The 23,751-nt window shown below is 37.5% G+C and overlaps 1 protein-coding gene across 1 annotated transcript; it reads left to right on the top strand.

The window, feature by feature from the left end:
- Positions 1 to 394: 394 nt before the first annotated feature.
- On the top strand, positions 395 to 22,511 carry LOC100553373 (cytochrome b5). Its single transcript, XM_003219705.4, has 5 exons — positions 395 to 653; positions 16,570 to 16,698; positions 17,926 to 17,955; positions 20,535 to 20,569; positions 21,541 to 22,511. The coding sequence occupies exons 1-5, from the start codon at positions 501 to 503 to the stop codon at positions 21,617 to 21,619; spliced, it is 426 nt and encodes a 141-aa protein (XP_003219753.1). The 5' UTR covers positions 395 to 500; the 3' UTR covers positions 21,620 to 22,511.
- The last annotated feature ends 1,240 nt before the right edge of the window (positions 22,512 to 23,751 follow it).

Below are 23,751 nucleotides of genomic sequence, written 5' to 3'. Positions count from 1 at the left end.
TGTATTTACAAATTTAGCACCAAAATATCACGATATATTGAAAACATTGACTACAAAAATGGCTTGGATTATCCAGAGGCTTGGATAAGTGAGACTTGGATTAGTGAGACTCTACTGTATTGTGCTATGCTAATAATATAACCTACTGTGTGTACGTATAATTTGTAATCCAATGTAGTAAATAAATAAACAAAATAAATAATCCTGCAGCAATCCTCCCATTTCATCCCAGGAAAGCAAACCCCTGAGTTTCTTGGAATTCTGCAGGAACAAAGGACCCGCCCACAGGCGCCCTGCCAATCCGTTATGAAAGCGTTCCATGCAGCCAATGAGAAGCAAGTAAGGTTCAAAGGTTTCCGCCTTTCCGTTGCGTAGAGGCGGGCTGCCCTGGCGTTGCGCATGCGCCGAGGCCTCCCAGGTCAGAGTTCTACGCCTAGAGCTGCAGCGGGAGAGTGCGTAAGAAGAGAGGCTCAGCCGGGTGGAAGGCAAAGGCAGCGGCGATGGTGGAGACCAAGAGCGAGACCAAGCCCGAGAAGGAGCCGTGGCGGGGTCGCTACCACACGCTGGAAGAGATCCAGAAGCACAACCACAGCCAGAGCACCTGGATCATCCTGCACAACCGCATCTATGATCTCACCAAGTTTCTGGAGGAGGCGAGTATATGGAAATAAGGCAAGGGAGGGAAGGCATTGGCTGAAGGTGCAGAAAGAAAGGGTTGAACCTGACCATACACTGGACTACTTTAACTGCCATGGCTCAATGCTATGGAACCCTGGGAGATGTAGTTTTGTAAGGTCTTTAGTCTCAACAAACTAACCTCACATTACACAAAGGCTAGAGGTGCACCTGCACTGCAGAATTAATGTAATTTGGGTTGCTGTATGGCTGTGTTCCAGAAGCATTTTCTCCTGACGTTTCGTCTACATCTGTGGCAGGCATCCTCAGAGGTTGTGAGGTCTGTTGGAAATTAGGAAAAGTGGGATTTATGTGGAAAGTCCAGGCTGTGAGAAAGAAGTCTTGTCTGTCTGAGGCAGATGTAAATGTTGCAATTGATCACCTTGATTAGCCTTTAATGGCCTTGCAGATTCAAAGCCTGGCTGCTTCCTGCCTGGGGGAATCCTTTGTTGGGAGGTGTTAGTTGGCCCTGATTGTTTCATGTCTGGAATTCCCCTGTTTTTTGAGTGTTACTCTTTATTTACTGTCCTGATTTTAGAGGTTTTTAATACTGGTAGCAAGATTTTGTTCATTTTCATGGTTTCCTCCTTTCTCTTGAAATTGTCCACATGCTTGTGGATTTCAGTGGCTTCTCTGTGTAGTCTGCTTGCCATGGTACAAATTAATGTTATTTGACAAAACTTTTAACTGCTATGGCTCAATGCTATGGGGGTATGGGATTTGTAGTTTCACAAGCCTTCTCTGCCAAAGAGTGCTGGTGCCTCGCCAAACTACAACTCCCACAATTATATAGTCTTAATCCATGACAGATAAAGTGGTGTCAAAGTGCATTAATTCTGTAATGTAGATGCACCCTGAGATTGGAGACTGTGCTGGTTCAGAGATCAAGAAGCAATTTCCCTTAATATCCACCTGACAACTTCTTTACAGTACTGTTTCTCAGACTTTTGCTTCCTTTATTGAAAGGTTTGGTGCAGTGAGTTTCTTGTACCTTGTTAGACTTTTCGTAAAACTGGGCATTGGTTTCAGTTACGAATATATATGTTTTGAAAAGCAGCATTTTAATGCACAAGTGTGTCATAAGAGAAACTCTTAGAATGAACCAATGTGAACTTGTTTGACCTGGAAGAGTAACATTGCAAAATTTAGTTGCAGAGCAAGCAGACCTTTGGCAATCAGATCATTACTGTCCCTGCCTACCCAAGCCACATGATCCCCTTATCAGTTGTTCAAGGATAAAGGATTGATTACCATTGTCATTTTACTAAGTATATTTAGTGTTCTCAATGTGAGAAAATAATTAATTATTATAAGTTAGCGGGCAGGGAATTGTATTGTTTTTCTGAAATACCATGTGCAGTGATAGTGCTATACAAGTAAATGATAATTATAATGATGATGAACATTACCTCTCTGATTTATTGCATCCTCAACAAACTATCTGTTGCTCAAAGATAATGGTAATTGTCATTCATAATACCTGGAGGGTAGCAGGTTAGAGAAGGGTGGTGATTAAATTGCTGGTTCCTTAGGTCTTTGGGTAGGTTCCCAAATGAGTTAATGCTAACCAAGGATAGCATCAAAGAACCTTAAAATGCTAATTAAAATGTAAAACCTATATCTAAGCATATAGAAATGTTAAGTCTATTAAGATACAACTTCTTGTGTGCCTTAAAGTTATTATTAATTAAAAAAATTCCAACTTATGGTGAACCTAAGATGACTCTACCATAAAGTTTTCCACAAACGTACACAGTACAACCCCTGCAGTAGTTATTCTTTCTGCCCCCCTCCCCAAGCTTTAGGCTGTGGTGTGAATGTATACACAATAGCCTTGGGCTTCAGGATTTTCAAGGCAATGGTGATTTCATGCTCCATCCCTAGCCCAAGGCTACAGATATGGGATCTGTAGATCTGAGCAGTGCTACTCTGTGTATCCATAGAAAGAAAAATTAAATAGATAGATATGCACATACATACATACATGCACTCAGACCACCTGGTGGCATAGTAATAGTTTTACAGGAATAGTTTATCGTTAAGCCAAGGGATAATGTGAAATATAGGTTTATTTTGAATAGATTATTCAGCCTGACACTAGTTTTTAATTCAGTTTTGGTGGATGATTAATACTGGATGGTTTCATTGTAATAAAATCAGTGTGCTGTATTTGTGTATTCCTGGTGAAGTTTTGTCAGTGGTGTAATGATGAAACAGAGCTGATTTAAAATCTTATTTTTATATTTAACAAACTTTAAGTTAATAGGGAACTTTTCTCCAAGCTTAACTATTTTAGCTAAGTATTTTGTTCATTGGATTGGATGGGGGATTCCTTGAGGCAGCATGAGATCTTATTGCACCAACTGGGGTGTTAAAACAGGAAACTCCTTGTAATGTCATTTCTCCTATATTCTTTTAGAATGTTTTTATGTTAAGCAAAGAATTTGTGTATCGAGTGCTAGGGAGGGGAAGCATTAAGTTGATGAGTGCTTCTGCAAAACTTCTATTGTTAATCTTGGAAATAAATTAATCTGGGTAGACTTTAAACTGCATGGATGCAGCATGGATGCCCTCATTATAGTTCTGCCATTGGCATAGACCAGGCTTTTACAACCTGGGGTCCTCCAAGTATTTGGGGTTCCCAAAAGCCCTAGCCAGTATCCAGCTTGTCCAGTGGTCAGGAAATCTGGGAGTCCAAATCCAAAACACCTGGAATGCCACAGGTTGTGCAGGCCTAGGAAAGACCCATCCTTCTGCTGTGACTAGACAAGACAAACTTGTTTGCCCACACCAAAGTATTTCACTTCCAGACTGCAATTGCTGAAACGCTTTTGACATTTCATACTAGTAATCCACTAGTATTATACATTATGAGAGTTGACAGTATTTTGGTAATAGTTCACTCTTTGCTTAACATTCTAATGGTAACCTATTCCTGAGTGAGCATGGCGTCATGGCATGAGTCTTGAACTATGACTTTGAATAAGAGTTTAAATCCCTGCTTGATCATGGGAACCCACAAAGTGACATTTGACTGGTTGCACTCCCATTTGTGATGAAACTTCCATAATGCACAATTTGCAGCTGGGACTGCAGTTTCCCTGTTATGAAAATATAATCTTGAAATTGCTCTCTTTTGTTTATGTATTCCTATGAAGTGAGGAAGCAATGCTAATTTTTAAGGAGGAATATCTGATTCTTCTCGCTAGATGTTGAAGTTTTCTGTAGTTAAGTCATGGTTATGCTAGGGCCTCATCCAAGCTATTCTACTATTTGAAAGATGTATAATGTTGTTCCTATGTCCCACCATATACAGTAGAGTCTCACTTATCCAACATAAACAGGCCGGCAGAATGTTGGATAAGCGAATACGTTGGATAACAAGGAGAGATTAAGGAGAAGCCTATTAAACATCAAATTAGGTTATGATTTTACAAATTAAGCACCAAAACATCATTTTATACAACAAATCTGACGGAAAAAGTAGTTCAATATGCAGTAATGTTACGTAGTAATTACTGTATTTACAAATTTAGCACCAAAATATCACGATGTATTGAAAACATTGACTACAAAAATGCGTTGGATAATCCAGAACGTTGGATAAGCGAATGTTGGATAAGTGAGACTCTACTGTACATCAGCACAATCTATCTCTTCTAAGAGGTGTAGGCGCATCATTGTTTGCCCTAGAAACAGATTTCCCCCCCTAAAAGATTGAGTATATTGTTCTTCATAGAGCCAGATGTTTTGCCCTCAGGTTCGGTATTTTGGCAGATGGTCCAGAGGAATTGCTTGTGTTATTTGGGTCCTCAGAAGCCATCAATTCTATGGGGTAACAGTTCCAGAGAACGTACAAAACAGCAGCAGTTGTGGAATCACAGCAGTTGTGGAATCGCAAGGTCCTGTTGTGGTGTGAAATAGCAAATTTGCAACTTCTGGTCACTCACAGATTCAGATAGCCACTTTGTGTTGCCTAATGCCAGGGTTGACACTCAGTGTGCTTACTTCACAAAATTTTCAGTGTCGATTCACCTGTTCATAAAATTGAATACTCTGGCAATCATAGAATTCTAAATGCAGGTTAAATAAGAACAAGTTTTTCTTTCTAAGTTATTTCCCCATTGGTTGGCATTGTTAAATAAGAACTGTTGTTATTAAAATGCAACATACTCACATGGGCAATGTTTCAACAAACTCATATCTAAGCAATTGTGAAATGAAACAACCTTTTGTTAGTGCCAAGAACAATATAAAGATGTTTCCAGGCTAGCTCCGACTTTCATTAAATGTTCATCTATAGGTCACAAGGAATAGGTGCTGATGAGTGAATAGCTTGATAGATGAGGGATAATATTCCTTCTCTCCTCTGCTATCCTTTGAGAGACCACAGTAATTTGTTTCAAACCAGATTGGATTACTGTGCTGCAAAACTGTAGTACCGTATCTTAGAATTCAGTTCTTGAAATCTATAGATTTATTATTGTTAATTTTGTGGTCTCTAAAAGAGTTCTTACTCAGCTGATCTTATGAAACAGGAAGATACTTGTGGCCTTTATCTTAAAGTACCTTGGGCTATCTTTGATTTGGTAGTGATAAGCTTCAATTTTTTTTCTCTCCCTACTCATTCCTTTAATTTTCATTTACTTTCTTTCATTTTTTTCCTGCCTATACATTTTAAAATAGAATGTTAAAAATTAAAAGCAAATTAGGCAATAAAACCATCACAATGATTACAATTAAAATCTTTGTAGCAAACAGGAGTTTTAAAAGACAGTTTAAAGATATGTGCCTTCATATTCTTTGCAATGGGATTTAATTTCATTTAGATGAGTTCTTTTGACACCATAATAGAAAGCCCTGGCTCCTTCAGTGATGGTTCTGTCAACAGGCTTCACCTGTTGAATATCCTGTTATATTCATAATGAGAGAGGTGGTCCCAGAGAGAGCCCAAAAATCTGTGTACCACGTGTTTTGGGAGCACCCAGTGCCATCTACCTAATCTGGGCAATCTGTAACATGTAGCGTTCTGTACCTTTATGTTACTGGACGCTATCTGCTGTGCAAATTCCAAACATAAGTGCATTTTGTAAAATTGAAATATGTGGTGGTAGAGTTAGATCGAAGTTCCCTTATGAGCAAGATTTCTATAGAACAGAGGTTCTCAAACTTTTTCAGCCATGGAGCCCTTTTTGAAGCAAAAGTTTATCGTAGAGCCCCAAGAAATGTTTATATCTATATATATATAAAAGAGTGATGGCATCATGGCGACCAACAAAACAACAAAACTACAGGCCCCCCAACCTCAAAATTTAACAACACAACCCATCATTCACGGCTCTAGGTTGATACAACAAAAAGAAAAGAAAAATAAAGTTCTAATTAGAGGGAGAGGAATAATAGTTTTTATCCAATTGCTGCCAGTTAGAAGGCTAAGCTCCGCCCACTTGGTCTCCTAGCAACCTACTCAGCCCAGGGGACAGGCACAGTTAGGCCTCACTTAGGCCTCTTCCACAGATTATCTAATTTGCACTGGATTATATGACAGTGTAGACTCAAGGCCCTTCCACATCTATATAACCCATTTAGAATGTTATATTATCTGCTTTGAACTGGATTATTTTCTCCACACTTCCATATAATCCACTTCAGTGTGCATACTAAACATAAAGACAACAGACATTCAATACCACCACTACCTCAACAATTTCTCACCAACACCACCAGACAACGCCACAGCAACGCGTGGCCGGGCACAGCTAGTATCAAATATAATGTACAGTAGGGTCTCACTTATCCAACATAAACGGGCTGGCAGAATGTTGGATAAGTGAATATGTTGGATAATAAGGAGAGATTAAGAAAAAGCCTATTAAACATCAAAATAGGTTATGATTTTACAAATTAAGCACCAAAACATCATGTTATACAACAAATTTGACAGAAAAAGTAGTTCATTACACATTAACGCTATGTAGTAATTACTGTATTTACGAATTTAGCACCAAAATATCATGATATATTGAAAACATTGACTACAAAAATGTGTTGGATAATCCAGAACGTTGGATAAGTGAGACTCTACTGTATATATAACAGGCATGGGCTGGGCCAGTGGCAGATTGATGGAGAGTGTGTGAACTAAATCACATAGTGGACAAAAAAAGGAAATAAAGAACAAAACAATATTTTAAATGAAGAACAATTGTTACCAACATAAACTTAACAGTATTTCAGTGTAAGATCCCTAAGGTCATCCAGTCCACCCCCTTTCTGCCATGCAGAACTGCACTCCCAACAGATGGCCATCCAGTCTTTGTAATAATAATAATAATAATAATAATAATCATCATCATCATCATCGGCTATCAAACATCTAAAAATCTCACAAAATTTCGCATCTCATGAACATGGATGACCTGAAGCTATATGGGAAAACACAAACTGAAATCCAGTCCCTGACTAACACTGTCCGAGTTTTCAGCACTGAGATCAGCATGGAGTTTGGTTTGGACAAATGTTCAACAGTGGCATTGAAGAAGGGAAAAATCATTGAAAGTGAGGGCACAAATATGCCTAATGGCCGAACAATAAAGTGTTACCAGCCAGAGGCCTATAAATATCTGGGCATATTACAGCTGGACAACATCAAGCATGAACATGTGAAAACTGTGGTCAGCAAAGAATACACACAACGGGTCAGAAAAATTCTCAAAAGCAAGCTCAATGGAGGCAACACCATCAAGGCCATAAACACCTGGGCCATACCTGTCATAAGATATACTGCTGGCATTATAAATTGGACACAGGCGGGACTGGACAATTCGTACAGAAAAACAAGAAAACTCATGACCATTCATCATTCACTGCACCCTCGCAGTGATGTTGACCGGCTATATCTGCCTAGAAGATCAGGGGGCAGAGGACTCTTACAAGTAAAACAAGCAGTCAAAGAAGAAGAACATGCCCTGGCAGAATATGTAAAGCAAAGTGAAGAACCTGTTTTGATTGAAGTCAAAAATCAGAAACTCCTCAAAGCACAGCAGACAGAAAACCAGTATAAGAAAACTGCACTACAAACTAGAGCTGACAGCTGGCACAACAAAACATTGCATGGAAAGTTCCTTGACAAAATTGAAGGAAAAGCTGATAAGGAGAAGTCCTGGCTATGGCTCACGAATGGGACCCTGAAGGAGGAGACAGAAGGCCTGATCCTTGCAGCCCAGGAGCAAGCCATAATAATAATAATAATAATAATAATAATAATAATAATAATAATAATAATAATAATAATAATAATACTTTATTTATATACCACCCTATCTCCCGGATGGGACTCAGGGTGGTTTCCAATCATAAAAACAACACAAACATTACATAGCAAACATAATAACACATTATTAAGCAAATTAAAAATACAATTATAGAAATAAATAACACTTACATGACCTGATCAAGGGGACGGGAACCATAAACCCAATATATTAAAATGTATCATTTTAAGTTAGAGAAATCTTGTGCAATATATTCATCAGAACAAATGCAATTAAGGCCAAGATCGAAAAATCAGCTGATGACCCAAAATGCAGACTGTGCAAGGAAGCTGACGAAACCATTGATCATATCCTCAGCTGCTGTAAGAAAATTGCACAGACAGACTACAAACGGAGGCACAACTATGTGGCGCAAATGATTTATTGGAACTTATGCCTCAAGTACCACCTCCCAGCAGCAAAGAACTGGTGGGATCACAAACCTGCAAAAGTATTGGAAAATGAGGACGCAAAGATACTGTGGGACTTCCAAATCCAGACTGACAAAGTTCTGGAACACAACACAACAGACATCACAGGTGTGGAAAAGAACAAGGTTTGGATCATTGATGTAGCCATCCCAGGTGACAGTCGCATTGACGAAAAACAACAGGAAAAACTCAGCCGCTATCAGGACCTCAAGATTGAACTTCAAAGACTCTGGCAGAAACCAGTACAGGTGGTCCCGGTGGTGATGGGCACATTGGGTGCCGTGCCAAAAGATCTCAGCCGGCATTTGGAAACAATAGACATTGACAAAATTACGATCTGCCATCTGCAAAAGGCCACCCTGCTGGGATCTGCGCGCATCATCCGAAAATACATCACACAGTCCTAGACACTTGGGAAGTGTTCGACTTGTGATTTTGTGATATGAAATCCAGCATATCTATCTTGTTTGCTGTGTCATAATAAAATAATAATAATAATAAAAACCATCTAGTCCATCCACCTTCTGCCATGCAAGAAAAATACAATCAAAGCACCCTCTGAGTGGTGGGAGGGAAATATGGTTTTGAAAACAAGGAAAGGGGGGGGGGGTCTGGTCAGCAAGGAAAATTGTCTCGGGAGGGAGGGAGGTGGGAGAGAAATGGTCTGTGCCCCAGGATGCAGCTGCTGCTGCTCAAAACTTTAATTTCACTGAATTTCTTAAAAGGAGGAAGGAGAAAGTGGGAAGCAGCATGGCGCCATGGAGCCCCTCACTATTACTGTAGAGAACCCCTGCTATAGAAGATTCTTTATGATCTATGAGTCTATAATTTTGCATGTAATGTAGTAAGGAATGAGTCTTACCTTTGCATTGCATTGATACTTAAAGCAGAATAGAGAAATAGCATTTTGTCATGGTATTGGTTTTATACACTGGTGTCTTTATCTGTTGTCACATTCGAATAACATTGTGAAGAAACCTGGGATTTTCCAGAAGCTTATGAGAAGTTTTTCACTGAAAAAAAAATGGTTATAACAGGAAACCTTTTACAAAATTATAGTTTCAAGCTACTTGTTTCGTACTTCTTAGTCAATCACAGGTGAATGTTATCTTGGTTTAAAGGGAATGTAAAAATGGTATGTCTCATTTGCATGGGATAATAGATGGTTTGTAGGTTTACTGGTAACATTCTGTTCTGAAAATTGTGATGAGGTTTAACATTACATTGAAAATGCGTGTTAGAAACATAGTTATATAGAACTGAGGTGAGATCAGTTCCCCACATTTTGAAGAATAACTCATAAATCATATTTAGCATTTTCTCATAATCTGTACAAGATGGAGATTAGACCTACAGTAGAGTCTCACTTATCCAACACTCGCTTATCCAACGTTCTGGATTATCCAACGCATTTTTGTAGTCAATGTTTTCAATATATCATGATATTTTGGTGCTAAATTCGTAAATACAGTAATTACTACATAACATTACTGCATATTGAACTAATTTTTCTGTCAAATTTGTTGTATAGCATAATGTTTTGGTGCTTAATTTGTAAAATCATAACCTAATTTGATGTTTAATAGGCTTCTCCTTAATCTCTCCTTATTATCCAACATATTCGCTTATCCAACATTCTGCCGGCCCGTTTATGTTGGATAAGTGAGACTCTGCTGTATTTTGCAACTCCTGTATGGTTTCGCTTCATCTGTCTTTTTAGAAGCTTGTTTACTTATTTTATAATCTTGGTATATGTCCAGGATGTAATTTCAAGTCTTAGGATGCAATATGAGATGTCATTCTGTGCAAGTCTATAGTATGCTGGATAAACAAAGGAATGTTTACACAGAAAGAAAGGCATTTAAAAAACCCAGATAATGTTTAAATTCCAGTGCAAAAATAATAGTGCTTTTGATACAGAAGGAAAGCTTAGCTTTTGAAACCTGGACTGAAAGAGGCAGTGCCCTTTTGCATTTTATGAGAAATATTGATGGGAGGAAAGTGTGACTATGTAAATGCATGGTATGTGTCAATAGTTTTAATTCAGCAGGAGGTGGTTACGTGCAATTTCTCACTTACTAGAGGCCACTATTCTGATCTGTGGACTGTAGTTCAAAAGTTAACAATGAAAATTCCTGCTACACCTCTATAGAAAAGTTAAAGATGGTTGTTTTTGGTAGCTCCTTGTATTCACAACTTATATGTACACTCAGTACACCTCGATTTGTTGTGTTCTTGCACATTAGCTCTCACTCTTCCTCCTGTATAAAAAGGCCATTTGCAATAATATGATTTTCCTTTTTTTAAAGGATATCTTCAAATCACCATTAGGATTAGTTGTTTTAAAAGCAGATTACAGATGCAACAACTAAATGAAATACAGGCACTTCCCATTTATTGGACAGGTTGAGGAGTGAGAGTACTATGGAAAACTGGACGTTGACAAAATGTGAAATCCAGTCTTTTATTAGCTTGCAAATGCATGTTGTCTGCAGAAAAACAGGTCCATGCAGTGTTGCAAAGGCATTTGAAAGGTAGTGAAAGGTAGTGAAAACATGATGACATAGATCGAAAAAGCAAGCTAGACATCAAATGTATAAGTTTGAGTCTCCACGAATTATACACCCATAGATTCCACCATTCATTGCTTGAAAATACTTTTTTTAAAATCCAAAAATCAAACTTTGAGTTTGCCATTTTGATATAAGGAGCACCACTTTACTACACTATTGTATATAATGGGACTTGAGAAGCCACTGAGTTTGGTATTTGTGAGAGTCCTCAAGTGGATAGCAAGGGCCCATTGTAATTGCAAATGGTCAAAAGAATAAATGTGGACATCAGAAAGCAGGGATCACCTATAATTTATGCAGAAATGTATCTTCACTAAAACTATTTGGTGATCTTAATGCAGATCCATATGCTGGTAATTAATCACATCACCCTTAGAATGACCAAGAAGTGATTCTATTGACTACCAATGTCAGTTGAGTCCAGTGCATTTATTATACCTTTGTACCATTATTCTGATGTCATGGGCATACAATAAAATTGTTTTGCATGTATGATGCATGGCTTTGCAAACATGTATTTCTTTCAATGTATATTTTTATGCTTGTGATGTGTGTACTTCAAACTTCTTAATGACATTTATTTGTGGATTTGCTTAAAAGCACACACACACACATACACATACACACCTGGAATCATTGGTGTATGGGAGGCCTACGCAATCTGTGGCCCTCCAGGTGTTTGGGGCTCTAACTCCCAGAAGCTTGTCTAATGGTCAAGAATTCTGGGAGCTGAAGTTTAAAACACTTGAAGGGCCATAGGTTGTTCAGGCCTCGTGTGGCAATCTTGAAGCTAGATTCCTGTTTCTGCTTTGGGTTGCAGTTGTTTGAGTTGCAGTAATTTGCCACAGGGATGGCAGCCTGTGCTTGACGGGTTACACTCTCCCTAAGGACACAGATCTGCAGTTTGTGGCTGTTCTTGGACTCAGTGGTGATGCTTGATCTCAGGTATTGGTGATGGCCAGGAGGGTCCTTGCACAGTTAAAACTTGTGCACCAACTGCAACCATACCTTGAGAAACCTGATGTGGCCACAGTAGTCCACATTTTGGTTACATCTAGATTGGATTACTGCAATGTACTCTACATGGAGCTGCCTTTGAAAACGGCTCGGAAACTACAACTTGTGCTAAGGTCAGCAGCCAGGTTCTTAACTGGAGCGTGTTACAGGGAGCGGATGACGCCTGTATTGAAGCAGCTCCATTGGCTGCCGATAAGTTTTGTTGTTTTAATATATTTTACTGTTACAGTAGAGTCTCACTTATCCAACATTCGCTAATCCAACATTCTGGATTATCCAACACATTTTTGTAGTCAATGTTTTCAATACATCGTGATATTTTGGTGCTAAATTTGTAAATATAGTAATTACTACGTAGCATTACTGCATATTGAACGACTTTTTCTGTCAAATTTGTTGTATAACATGATGTTTTGGTGCTTAATTTGTAAAATCATAACCTAATTTGATGTTTAATAGGCTTCTCCTTAATCTCTCCTTATTATCGAACATATTCGCTTATCCAACGTTCTGCCGGCCCGTTTATGTTGGATAAGTGAGGCTCTACTGTATATGTTTTTAATTATGTTATTTGTAACCTTGTTTATATTCGGCTTGGCCCCCATGTAAGCTACCCCAAGTCTCTTCGGAGAGATGAAGGCGAGATATAATAATAAGTTGTTGTTGTTGTTTGGTTGATCTGTTCTTTTTGTTCCAATTCAGTGACGCTGTTTCTCCATCTGCTTTCTGGGACTTATTACTAGTGGTGCAGATATCTAGTGCAAAATAAAGTGAACAGCTAAATTCAGGGTAAACTCACCCGTACTACTTGGCGATCTCCAGGGATCATTGTTTGGTCACTGTTGTATGCTGACCAACAATAATCCTGCCTCACCTGCAATCATCCCGAAACAGGGACTCCAAACATGTTAGTTAATGTTGCATGAGTTTGTAGAAATTCTGAAATTATCTTTCATGGAAGGAATTGCAGAAAGCTAATGTTCTGGTTAGTTGCCACAAAAAGCCTATTTCTGTTATCTGTCTAAGTACACCTAGTGATTGTTTTAAATTCTAAGGGTTGGTATGTAGGTGAATATTTTGAAAATTACAAGATTCTAATCTTTATGATTAAATCTGTATGAATCCATGTATGACATTTCATTCCCATCATTGTGTCTACAAATCTTGCCTATGTGATTATGACTGTCTTTTTGGGATTTCTTTTCTCAGTAGAAAATATACTTTTACTTTGAATGTCACAGGTAGGCAAATTGTGCCCTCCCCAGGATAGCTTTTATGTCACCCAGGATAACATAAAGGTTTAATTTTTTCCTGGCTACAGGATGTTCCCAATTTCTTCCAAGGAGTGTGGAGGGTATTTCCTCAAGGGTTGGAGGCTTCCTTACCCACCCACCAGGGGTCAACAACAACAACAACAACAACAACAATAAAGCAGTCCCCTTTTCCTGTCTTTTATTATGTTTCTACCAATGATTATAATTTTTTCATTTATTACCGGTATATCCTTATTGCTTTTGCATTTCATTTCCCTGAGCCAATTTAGGCTCAGTAGAGGCTTAATTTGAAATTGTAAGTGAGTAGAAAATGACATTTCCTCATGTCCTGTTTGTAAAAATCGTCTTCTAGATCTTAAATAGCAGACAAAGGCCCAAAATATGGTGATGATTCCATAGCCCTTTGAGATCTATGAGAGCAAAACAAATTGTCACAATACAAAACACTTTCCTAATTTATTCTGGGATATGACGTTCATACAGTGTTCATAAAGAGTCAATTGCATGAAATGTCTTAAAGCTGTAGCTGTTCACTTCTGTCTTGAATTCAAATGGGTTTTTAATGGTTGGATTAATCCCTTCCTCTAGTTTTATGTAAGAGAACTTTGCTGTTGAACCTGTTTGTGGATTCCTTTGACTAAAGACAGTTCAAATCTCAAAGTTGACATTGGTTGCTGCCTATGACCTTTGCTCCATTTCTTTGCTTGATTACTTATCAAAACGGATTCAAGGGCAGGATTTGTGGGTTGTACTTGCTCTCTGTCTTGCATAATCTCTCTTTTACATGCACTCTCTTAGCCTTATTTTGGCTTGGTGACCATGTGTAATCTTTGCTCTCCATATTTTAGCTTAGTCACTGTGCATAAGCACTTGTACTTTTTTAACCCAAGTACTTTATGTATGGAAGAAATATTGAAAGTTCACCAATCTCACTATAATGAAACAATCGTATTTAGGGTTTTTAAAGAACGTCTAGTTTATATTTTGTTTCTTTTAAAAGTATGGTTTGGATGATTGCCATACTCATGCTCTGTGTTGGGAGGTGCTGAAGACTGAGGGCCCTTCCACACAGCTATATAACCCAGCATATCAAGGCAGATAATCCACAATATCATATAATTCAGTTCAATGTGAATTTTATACAGCTGTGTGGAAGGGGCCTGAGTTGCTACAGGGGTTTGGCAGCTCTTTAATCTCAGAATCACAGCAGAGGTCTTGTGTGATACAGTATCCCATATCCATTGGATATTTGCCTCCAAGACCTCATCCCCAGTGGACACAAAAATCCTTGGATGCTCTGTTATATACTATGGCATAGTAAAAGGATGCCCCTTACATAAAATGGCAAATGGCAAATAACTCAAAGAAGTGCTGGAGGGAGCCTAAGAATCTGTGAGATGGTGTGGGCCTTCAGTAGGCTATGTCAATGCATCAGCGCAGTTCTCAGCACACTGGAAAATCAAGGGATTGCTTTCTGTTTTTTTTTTTAAAAAAAAAAATCCAAAGCATGGTTACTTGAATCTGTTGACACAGAACTAGTGAATTTGGAGGGTTGGCTGTATTTATTCTGAAACAAGATAGCAGATAGCACTCTGGAACAGGGATAAAGTTCTACACAAGCATGGATTGTGTAAGATTCAGGAGGAGTTTTTAAAAAGTTTGTATAACAGTAGTATATCAACTTTTTATGTATATAAAGCAGAAAGGCATTTACAAAATCATATAACATAGTTAAGTATTTAACCCTTCCCATTTTTTGCATTCAGTGTGGTTGCAACATAGGAAGGTGGAATAATTTCACAGTTGGAGTGGTTGGCATATTTGCATATTCGCAGAAAGCTTTATGCCGGTGAAAAGCATGACAAACGGTTCGGTCCCAGACTATTTGAAAAACTGCAACTCCATACACAAGCCAGCTTGAGCACTGCGGTCGAAGGAGGAGGCCCTGATCTCGGTCCCATCCCCGTCTCAAGCATGGTTGAGAGGGACGAGAGAGGGGGCCTTCTCTGTGGTGCCCCCCCCCCCCGGAACTCCCTCCCTAAGGAAATAAAAATGGCCCCCACACTCCTCTTTTAAAAAGCTTTTAAAAAACTCATTTATGCACCTTAGCATATGGAGAAGAGGAAGACTAGTACACCTTTATATATCTCCTCACCTAGATATTGGACACCTACTTCAGCCTGTGGAAATTGTATGTGATGGGTTATATTATGTTTAACTTCAATTATGTATTATTTTTATTTAGTTTTATACATTTATTTTGAGATTGTTTTATCCACTCTTTTGATTTGATTTATCATTGTCTGTTTTTGGCATTGAATGTTTGGCATTTTGTTTCTTTTGTTTGAAACCGCCCTGAGTCCCATTATTATTATTATTATTATTATTATTATTATTATTATTATTACTACTACTACTACTACTACTGTAGGCATACCACAGCTAATGAAGCAGATGTATTCCTAGACATTTTTTTTACAGAAGTGATGGTACCAGGCGCAGAAATAACATGGAAAAAATAGCTAAAGGTTCCTAAATTGCAAAAAACAAGAACAATTCAATAGAAGTGGGGTAACAGGTGTAAATGGGGAGATACTCCACTTAGGAGAGATGGGAAAGGAGGCAGCTCCCTTGAGAAAGGCATATTATTATTTCTATTACTATATTTACTTGTACAGGAGAAACGAGAAACTTCCTGAATGCTCCAAGGGTTAACACCCCCCCCCCCCACACACACACACATTTCCTTTCACCTGCCTTAACTTTCCTTATGATTTGAATTTTGGTGGTCTAGCTTATAGATAGATGCTTTTTTTCAACATGGTAGCTCTGTAAAGGATTTTGGGGACAGCTGTTGTATACCTTGCCTGTTGTAGAGAGGCACACATAGCTGCAGCACGATTGGCTGCAGTAGAATATATCCTTTCTCAGCTCAGACTTTAATGCATTCTTTACTGTTGGCATGCTGCTGTAACATGACACTGGAAATGTGTGTTTCACTGCTCTCCGTTGTTATTTCCTTGGGTTCCATTTAGTCTCCCTTGTACTAAAACCTACCAGTTCGCTTTGATCTGAATTGAATGGAGAAGAAGGGATTTAAAATCTGCAGAATATTTATTCTGAATTATTTGTTGAAAGACCTTCAGCGAGTTTCCTTTTTGTGATTCTGTTCTTTTGTGAATTTTGGCTCTTAAGAGTACTGATCTTGTCAGTATGTAGGAAACTAAAGGAATGAGAAAATACATAAGGAAAGAGACTGCTATATTTATGTATTGTTTTCTTATAGCACCCAGGTGGTGAAGAAGTACTAAGAGAACAAGCAGGAGGAGATGCTACAGAAAGTTTTGAGGATGTTGGCCATTCCACAGATGCCAGAACGCTGTCGGATTCTTTCATTATAGGAGAACTTCATCCGGTGAGCATATTGTCTTGAAGCCTAACATTTTAATCTGTTACCTGCACAATTTGTATAGTTTTTATATCTCCATGAACAAATCTAAGACAGCAATCCTACAATTATTGTTTTATTTATATGGCACATTACAAACTTATCATCCATTCATCATCAAGTTTATTAGTGCTTATCTCAAACAAAGTGATGCTTTCAATTTTTTTAATTGGTTGTGTTTATTCCCGCAGTGAGAATAGAACTGTAAAATAACAGTGCAAATAATTAGAACAGGAAATTAGGGCAGATACCAAATTTTTTAAATAAATATTTTGTCTTAGAAGACAACACATTTCTTTTTGTGCGCTGTTCCTCTCTCCGAGTGTTTCTGTCTTGGTTTACTTTACACGTACATTTGAGTCCCAGTTCTGGGGAAATGGTGGAACATAAAGTCAATCACCAAATGAGTAGGTTTGTAAAGGTTTTTGAGGACAGCTGTTGTATACTAAATGAGTATATAATTCTATAAATAAATCATGTGTTGTACTCCAAGGACAGGACAGCAAATGTGTCCAATTTACTTAAAATGTATCTGAACTATGAATGTGGTCCTAGGATTCCTCAAAAACAGTTATCGGTACTTGCATTACTATTCATTCTCAAGGTGCCCATTCAACAAACCCCTGGTATTAATGGAAATGTTCTTAAGCTGCATACAATACTTTTGGTGTTTGAATAGATATTCTCTCAGTTTGGGGGGGCGGGGGGGGGGACTTTCCAAAAATGTTGAAGCTAGATCAAATGAGGGGTTTCTTTGTCCTTTTTTTCAGGAAGAACTAGACATTTATTTTACTGCTTTAGCAATAAAATTCTTTATTTCTAACTTAGCAGAAGGCCAGTACATTCTGCCTAGGCAGGTGTTTCTTACTCTTTTCTATTTGAAAAGTGGCCTGATTTTTGGGGGGTGGGGGGTGGGGGGGGGAGAGAATAAAATCAGAAAGTACAGATTCTGTATTAAACCAAATAAATCATGCTGTTTGTACCAAAAATCAGTCAAGAATCTTTTATTTGGTGAGGCTCCCTGTTAGTGACAGTTTTATTTCTGTGTGAAAGAGAGTGATGATGGGCAAAGATCAAGGATAAGGATTTTTCTGTTCAGGAAATTTGGTAATTAATATTTGCACAGGGCTTTGCAATTGGTAATTTTAAGCATTCGGCATCATGTTATGTATCACTGTGTTTTGTGTCTTTTAGGATGATTGGGATAAAATTAAGAAACCAACGGTAAGCAAAACCTCAAATCAATTTGCCATAATTAATAACATCTCTTTTTGCTTGTATTATCCAAACATACTCGGGATGTATTTCAGAAGGGCAACCATGTGGGAAGAGTTTAGCAAAGTCCAAATACCCTAGAATATTAAATGAAGGAGAGTGAGAAAATTACTACAGGCGTACTGTTTCATAAGGACTCCAGATTTGGTAGATGAGAAGACTGTGATTTGGATTTATAGTTCAGATTAATCTTTCTCTTTCACTCCCTGCTTTAATTAGAAGCTCTTGGAAGTGTAAGTGTTGACTACTCCTTGATTTTCTGTGAGTTTGGGTTGTAAATATTTTGCAACTGGTGTGTTTGCAACAGTTGCATAATTGGAAACCTTCAGATTACTTTTCAATCTAGTCTGGTTTCTAGATTAGCAATCTTAGAAGTTGCTTTGTTATATTGGAGGCGGGAGGGTTGCTGTCAGTATTCTTTTTGAACATTGTGCAAGAATCCACAAGAGACAGGCTTTAATAAGTTATATAGTGTTCTTATTTCTCATGATAAAAAAAACGAGTTGTTCACACCTGAAAAATTAATTTTTCACTTCTAAAGCAGGGTATTGGAGTGAAGTGTAGAACCATCCTCCCTAAAGCCAAGGGCAGTTGTGAACCTACTTAGAAAGATTATCACTACATTTTGAAATAATGGATGTTGTGGAAAGGAGATAAAAAGGGTTAAAAACAATTTAAAGTGTATCAGTTCTGATATCTGAGTACCATTACTTTTGTGTTTGGTTGTAGAAGAACAAAGTGCAAATATTGCTCCATCTTACTTTAATAAGCTTTATAGATTTGCATGTGTAATAGTAATCCTTGGAAACTTTCTTCACTTTGTGTGTTAATTTTAAACTAAACACTAGAAAATTCTGTGCACTGTCTTAAAGGTAATATTCAGATTACTTACTGTGGGATGTGCACACCACAATACCTGTCATGTAGTTGTATAATAGTATCTTATAGTAAGTTGCACTATGGTCCAGCGTATCTACTTTGCCTGGCATTAGACCTCAAAAGCCTCAAACAGAGTCTCACTTATCCAACATAAACGGGCTGGCAGAATGTTGGATAAGCGAATATGTTGGATAATGAGGAGGAATGAAGAAAAGGCCTATTAAACATTAAATTACATTATGATTTTACAAATTAAGCACCAAAACATGTTTTACAATTTGACAGAAAAGGCAGTACAATGCACAGCAATGTTATGTAGCAATTACTGTATTTACAAATTTAGCACCAAAACATCACAATGTATTGAAAAGGTTGACTACAAAAACATTGACTATTAAAAGGCAGACTGCGTTGGATAATCCAGAATGTTGGATAAGCAAATGTTGGATAAGCGAGACTCTACTGTAATATTGCAAATCATTTTAATTAGGGATGCCATGAATTAAATCCGAAACCTTGAGTTGACAAAATATGTAGTCTTCTCTTGAAGTTGGTAGAGAAGAGACACTCAAGAGGAGCAATTCTCTAAGCAGTAGCCAAATGCTAGAATCACAATAGAGGGAGACATCAAAGGAGTTGCATACATGCTGTCCATATTAGTTCAGTGAAGCCTAGCTAGTTTGTAATGCTGAATTACATTTAATGAAAGATGGCATTTCTGTTTTAGTATTGAGAAGGTGCCTGAGTCTCTTTTGAGAGAAAAACAGGATATAATATTAATAATAATTCTTACATTTACATTTTGAAGAGAGATAGTCCACAGGTACTAGTTTTGCTATCACTGCATTATTTAGCATTTGATTCTTTCTTGTTCTAGGGTTTACTTCTTACTCCAAGTGTCAGGATGATTCTAGTTAGCAAGTAAATTGAGTGCATTCAGGTTTGTCTTCTAATTGGAAATGCTTCGAAGGTTTTTCTTAATAATCACAGTTTGGTGTAACAAATGCATGAGTCTAGAGAGGATTTTGGGAAGTGACTGGATTTCATTTGCTTTAAACTTGGCAGGGAGAATGGTTGATTTTCTGTCCTTGCCAGTTTCCTTTCCACTAAATCTTCTGCACGTTTCACTAATAATGCAGTGTTCCTGTTAAGAAACCCTTAGCAGTATTCAGTCAGTACAAAGTTAACCTCTGTACTAGCAAGAGAGTACTTATAGCACTGGTCAACACACATTTTGGTGCCTTAATTGTTAGACCTGTTTCTAGGTATATTTGGCCTTCTATTTCCTAAAAATGGCACTGGGTTTCTCCTCTCAGCTCGTATAGGACATATGCCATACACCAGTCGCCATTTACTTTCCTGTAGAAAACCATGATAACCATAACTGAGAAACTAGAACTGATACGGTCTATCCAATTTAATTTTCTGAATCAGTGCCCCAAATAACCTCAAACGGGCCTAAAAACCAAGCAATTTTTTTTGTTGGGTTGCATAGTTAATGATAAGCTAAACTGAATGAGAGGTGAGACACTGCAAGTTATCAAAAGTAATGTCAGGGAACTGCAGGTGAAAATGCCAAGTCAAGCATTGCATGAGATGGTTTATGGCAAGTTTAAAACATTTCACTAATTTGGGCCCTTGTTTTTCAGGACACTTACATTACCACTGTGGAATCGAGTTCCAGGTACAGTATGGCTTTCATTGGACTCACCTATAGTACTTGTGCTTATTTTCTTTTCAAAGAATTGATCTGTAGAATTGATATTGGAGTTTGGTATTATGATATATGTTTATGTATGCTGTATAAGTGGTTTTCGAATAACAATTAACAGCACTAATTATTATTATGTATGCTGGAACTCAATTGACAGACCCAGTCTTTTAGACTCAAACATGCCCATCTGTATTTTATAAGTGTTTTTATGAATGTCTGATATAATTTAATAACTTTTTAATTGATTCAAAATGTATTGTACAATTTTATATATGTGTTTTATTGTAAGCCGCCCTGAGTCCCCTATTTGGTGAGAAGGGCGGGATATAAATATTGTAATAATAAACAAATAAATAAATTGATGCTTTAAAATATAGCACATTGGCCACAAAGATCTCATGCATATAATCCAGAGCAGTTTTAAAGGTTATGTGATCTGGGAGACTGGCTAAGACCACTTTGTCTTAGAATCCAGTAGCATTTTTTCAGTGAAGTTGAGAGTATGATACTGGTAGCAACTGCAAACTTGCTTGTGCTTGTGAATCTTTTGTGTTAAATTGTGGGTTATTCAGACTTCACACATTTAGGCCTTGCTTATGAGACATTTGACCAATCATTTTTCTGATAGCTATTACCTGAAAAAATAAAGCTTCCTATCTGTTAGCAAACGAACCAGTTAAGCAGCTCAGTAAAATATGCTTCTTTTCTATGCGAATTGTAGGCTCAGTGTCTTATTCATTATTATTTTGCAATAACCATGTCAAGGATTTATTTTATTACTCAGCATGATAGTTTCATTGTGTTTGGCTAGAAGTGTGGTTATACGCCTGTTTGTGATCTGCTGCTGTTTATCAGATGAAGATATGATAAAAGTTTAGTTTTCAGTAGTTTGTCATTTCAAAGCAAGTAGGTGTATTAAAAATTTTTTTTATTTCTTCTAGTTTATGGACCAACTGGGTAATTCCTGCAATAGCAGCGATTATTGCCGTCCTTATGTATCGTCTCTATATGTCTGACTAACATCTTACAGAGAAGCTGTACTGGGACATAACTGTTTGGGAAAAGAGAGCCAAGTATGCACCGCTAACCACCTTCACGTCAGGACAGTATCTGAAATCACCTTTTTAAAAAAAGAAATACCCCCTCTTTTTCTCAAAGTCAAAGCTGCTTCAGCAGTGCACTTTTAATGATGCCTTTAATGCAGCCGTTTTTAAACGCAACAGAATATGTTTTTCCTTTTATATTATCATGTTCATTAATTATATGTGTGATCCTATCAAGCTGTTTGTGAAAATGAAAACATTGTTTATGAATTAGTATAAGATAAGCAACATTTCTTCAGTACTTAATGCTTGTCTTTTTTAATGGATTCTTTATGGATTTTTCTTGCCAAGATAATAAATAACCAGGAGGAAGAGATTGTGTCTATGCAAATTCTTTCCATCCTTGCCTTCACATAGAATTTTCTTATACAATGTTTTCCTTTCCATTTCTGTTATTTCTTGGGTTGATGTCTGTGTGTCCTTTTTCTAAGTTCTGCTGGGAAACAAAGGAAATCCAGATCTTTGATTCCCATTACTTTTATAAATGTTTAAGGAAAACACAGTGACACATCTCCAATTGTAATCCATGTATTTTGGTGCAATTCATAATCACCATTCTCCTTTATCTTGGATTCCTCTGATTCTTCTGCTTTGCAGAATTCAACATGTGAACTTCCAGTGCCTGTTTGCTGATTATGCTTTCTTAATGAAGCAAGAGAAGGAAATACAAGAACATAGTTACTTGGTGTCATGTTTTTATTTCCCCAGTTTTAATCAACTGTATGTTTTATCTATGATGTCATTTGCTTATAATACTTCCATTAGTCACACAGAACTTATTCTGGAATAAACTCAAAATATTTACTGTATCTCTGCCTTTTCTGTATGAGTGTTGTAGAGTCCATCCAGTATCAAACTTGGCTGATAAAAATGCAAGTGCATTTTAAAAATGGGGGTTAGAAGAACATAACATTTATGAATTTCAAAATTATTTGGAAAGGAAATAAATAGAAAGGAGAAAGAAAATCCCAAAATTAGAATGATCTGTGATAATTTTATTATACCAAAGCCTAAGTCTTGTTAGTATTGACCAGACTAGACACCTAAATTAATGAGGTTTATCTATCTGTTTATTTATTTATTTATTTATTTACAGCATTTATATTCCGCCCTTCTCACCCCGAAGGGGACTCAGGGCGAATTACAATGAACACATATACGGCAAACATTCAATGGCAACAGACAAACAACATATATAGACAGACACAGAGGCGTTTAACATTTTTTTCCAGCTTCACAATTCCGGCCACAGGGGGAGCTGTTGCTTCACTGTCCAGTAGTGGCTGTACTTCCTCATTCCATTCCTCGTGTTTTGCTGGCAGTTTTATGATGTTGTAAATTAGTTAAATTAGCCTCCCGCATAAAGCGTACCTAAATTTCCCTAATTGACAGATGCAACTGTCTTTCGGAGCTGCATAGGTCAACAGCAAGCCGGGCTATTTAATGGTCGGGGGCTTAACCTGACCCGGGCTTCGAACTCATGACCTCTCGGTCAGTAGTGATTTATTGCAGCTGGTTACTAGCCAGCTGCGCCACAGCCCGGCCCTGTTGATTCACTTTTCTTTTTTCAGTGGCTCTACTCTAATTTAGACTAATAACCATGATGCTGATCTAAATGCTCATTCCACTGCAAGACACAAATCTACTCCTCTTGGGAATCTTTAGAAATGTAATTTAAATACCAATTATATTGACGGTATTTATATCACTTATGGTTAGAATCCTGCATACAGCTGTAAATTGAAATGGATTGTGATTTTCAAATTTCAATCCAGCTATGCTTTGGCAGCCATTTTAAATTAAGTATGATGTAATAGGAATTGAAATATTTATCTTAAAAATATTCCTTTTTCTTTTTAACAAGAAAATCTATTGCTGTTGTAAATTAAATTTACTTTTCAATTGAATATCCTCCAAATATTCTATATAGAGACTGTAATATGAAAATATAGTCACTTAAAATGCAGATTATTTCATTTCACTTTTATCCCACCTTTTTTCTTGGGACTTGGGTTCAAAGCTGCTTACAACGTAATACAAAGGAGACAA

Source organism: Anolis carolinensis, chromosome 4, assembly GCF_035594765.1.
Source record: "Anolis carolinensis isolate JA03-04 chromosome 4, rAnoCar3.1.pri, whole genome shotgun sequence".
NCBI classification, from domain to species: domain Eukaryota; kingdom Metazoa; phylum Chordata; class Lepidosauria; order Squamata; family Dactyloidae; genus Anolis; species Anolis carolinensis.
This window is presented reverse-complemented; position numbering and strand designations above follow the sequence as displayed.

What these genes read in the sequence shown, in the direction of transcription:
- LOC100553373 (XM_003219705.4), top strand. Translation starts at nt 501, where the DNA reads ATGGTGGAGACCAAGAGCGAGACCAAGCCCGAGAAGGAGCCGTGGCGG. An exon ending in ATAAAATTAAGAAACCAACG is followed by an intron (nt 17,956 to 20,534) that starts GTAAGCAAAACC and finishes CTTGTTTTTCAG; the next exon opens with GACACTTACATTACCACTGT. An exon ending in ACTGTGGAATCGAGTTCCAG is followed by an intron (nt 20,570 to 21,540) that starts GTACAGTATGGC and finishes TATTTCTTCTAG; the next exon opens with TTTATGGACCAACTGGGTAA.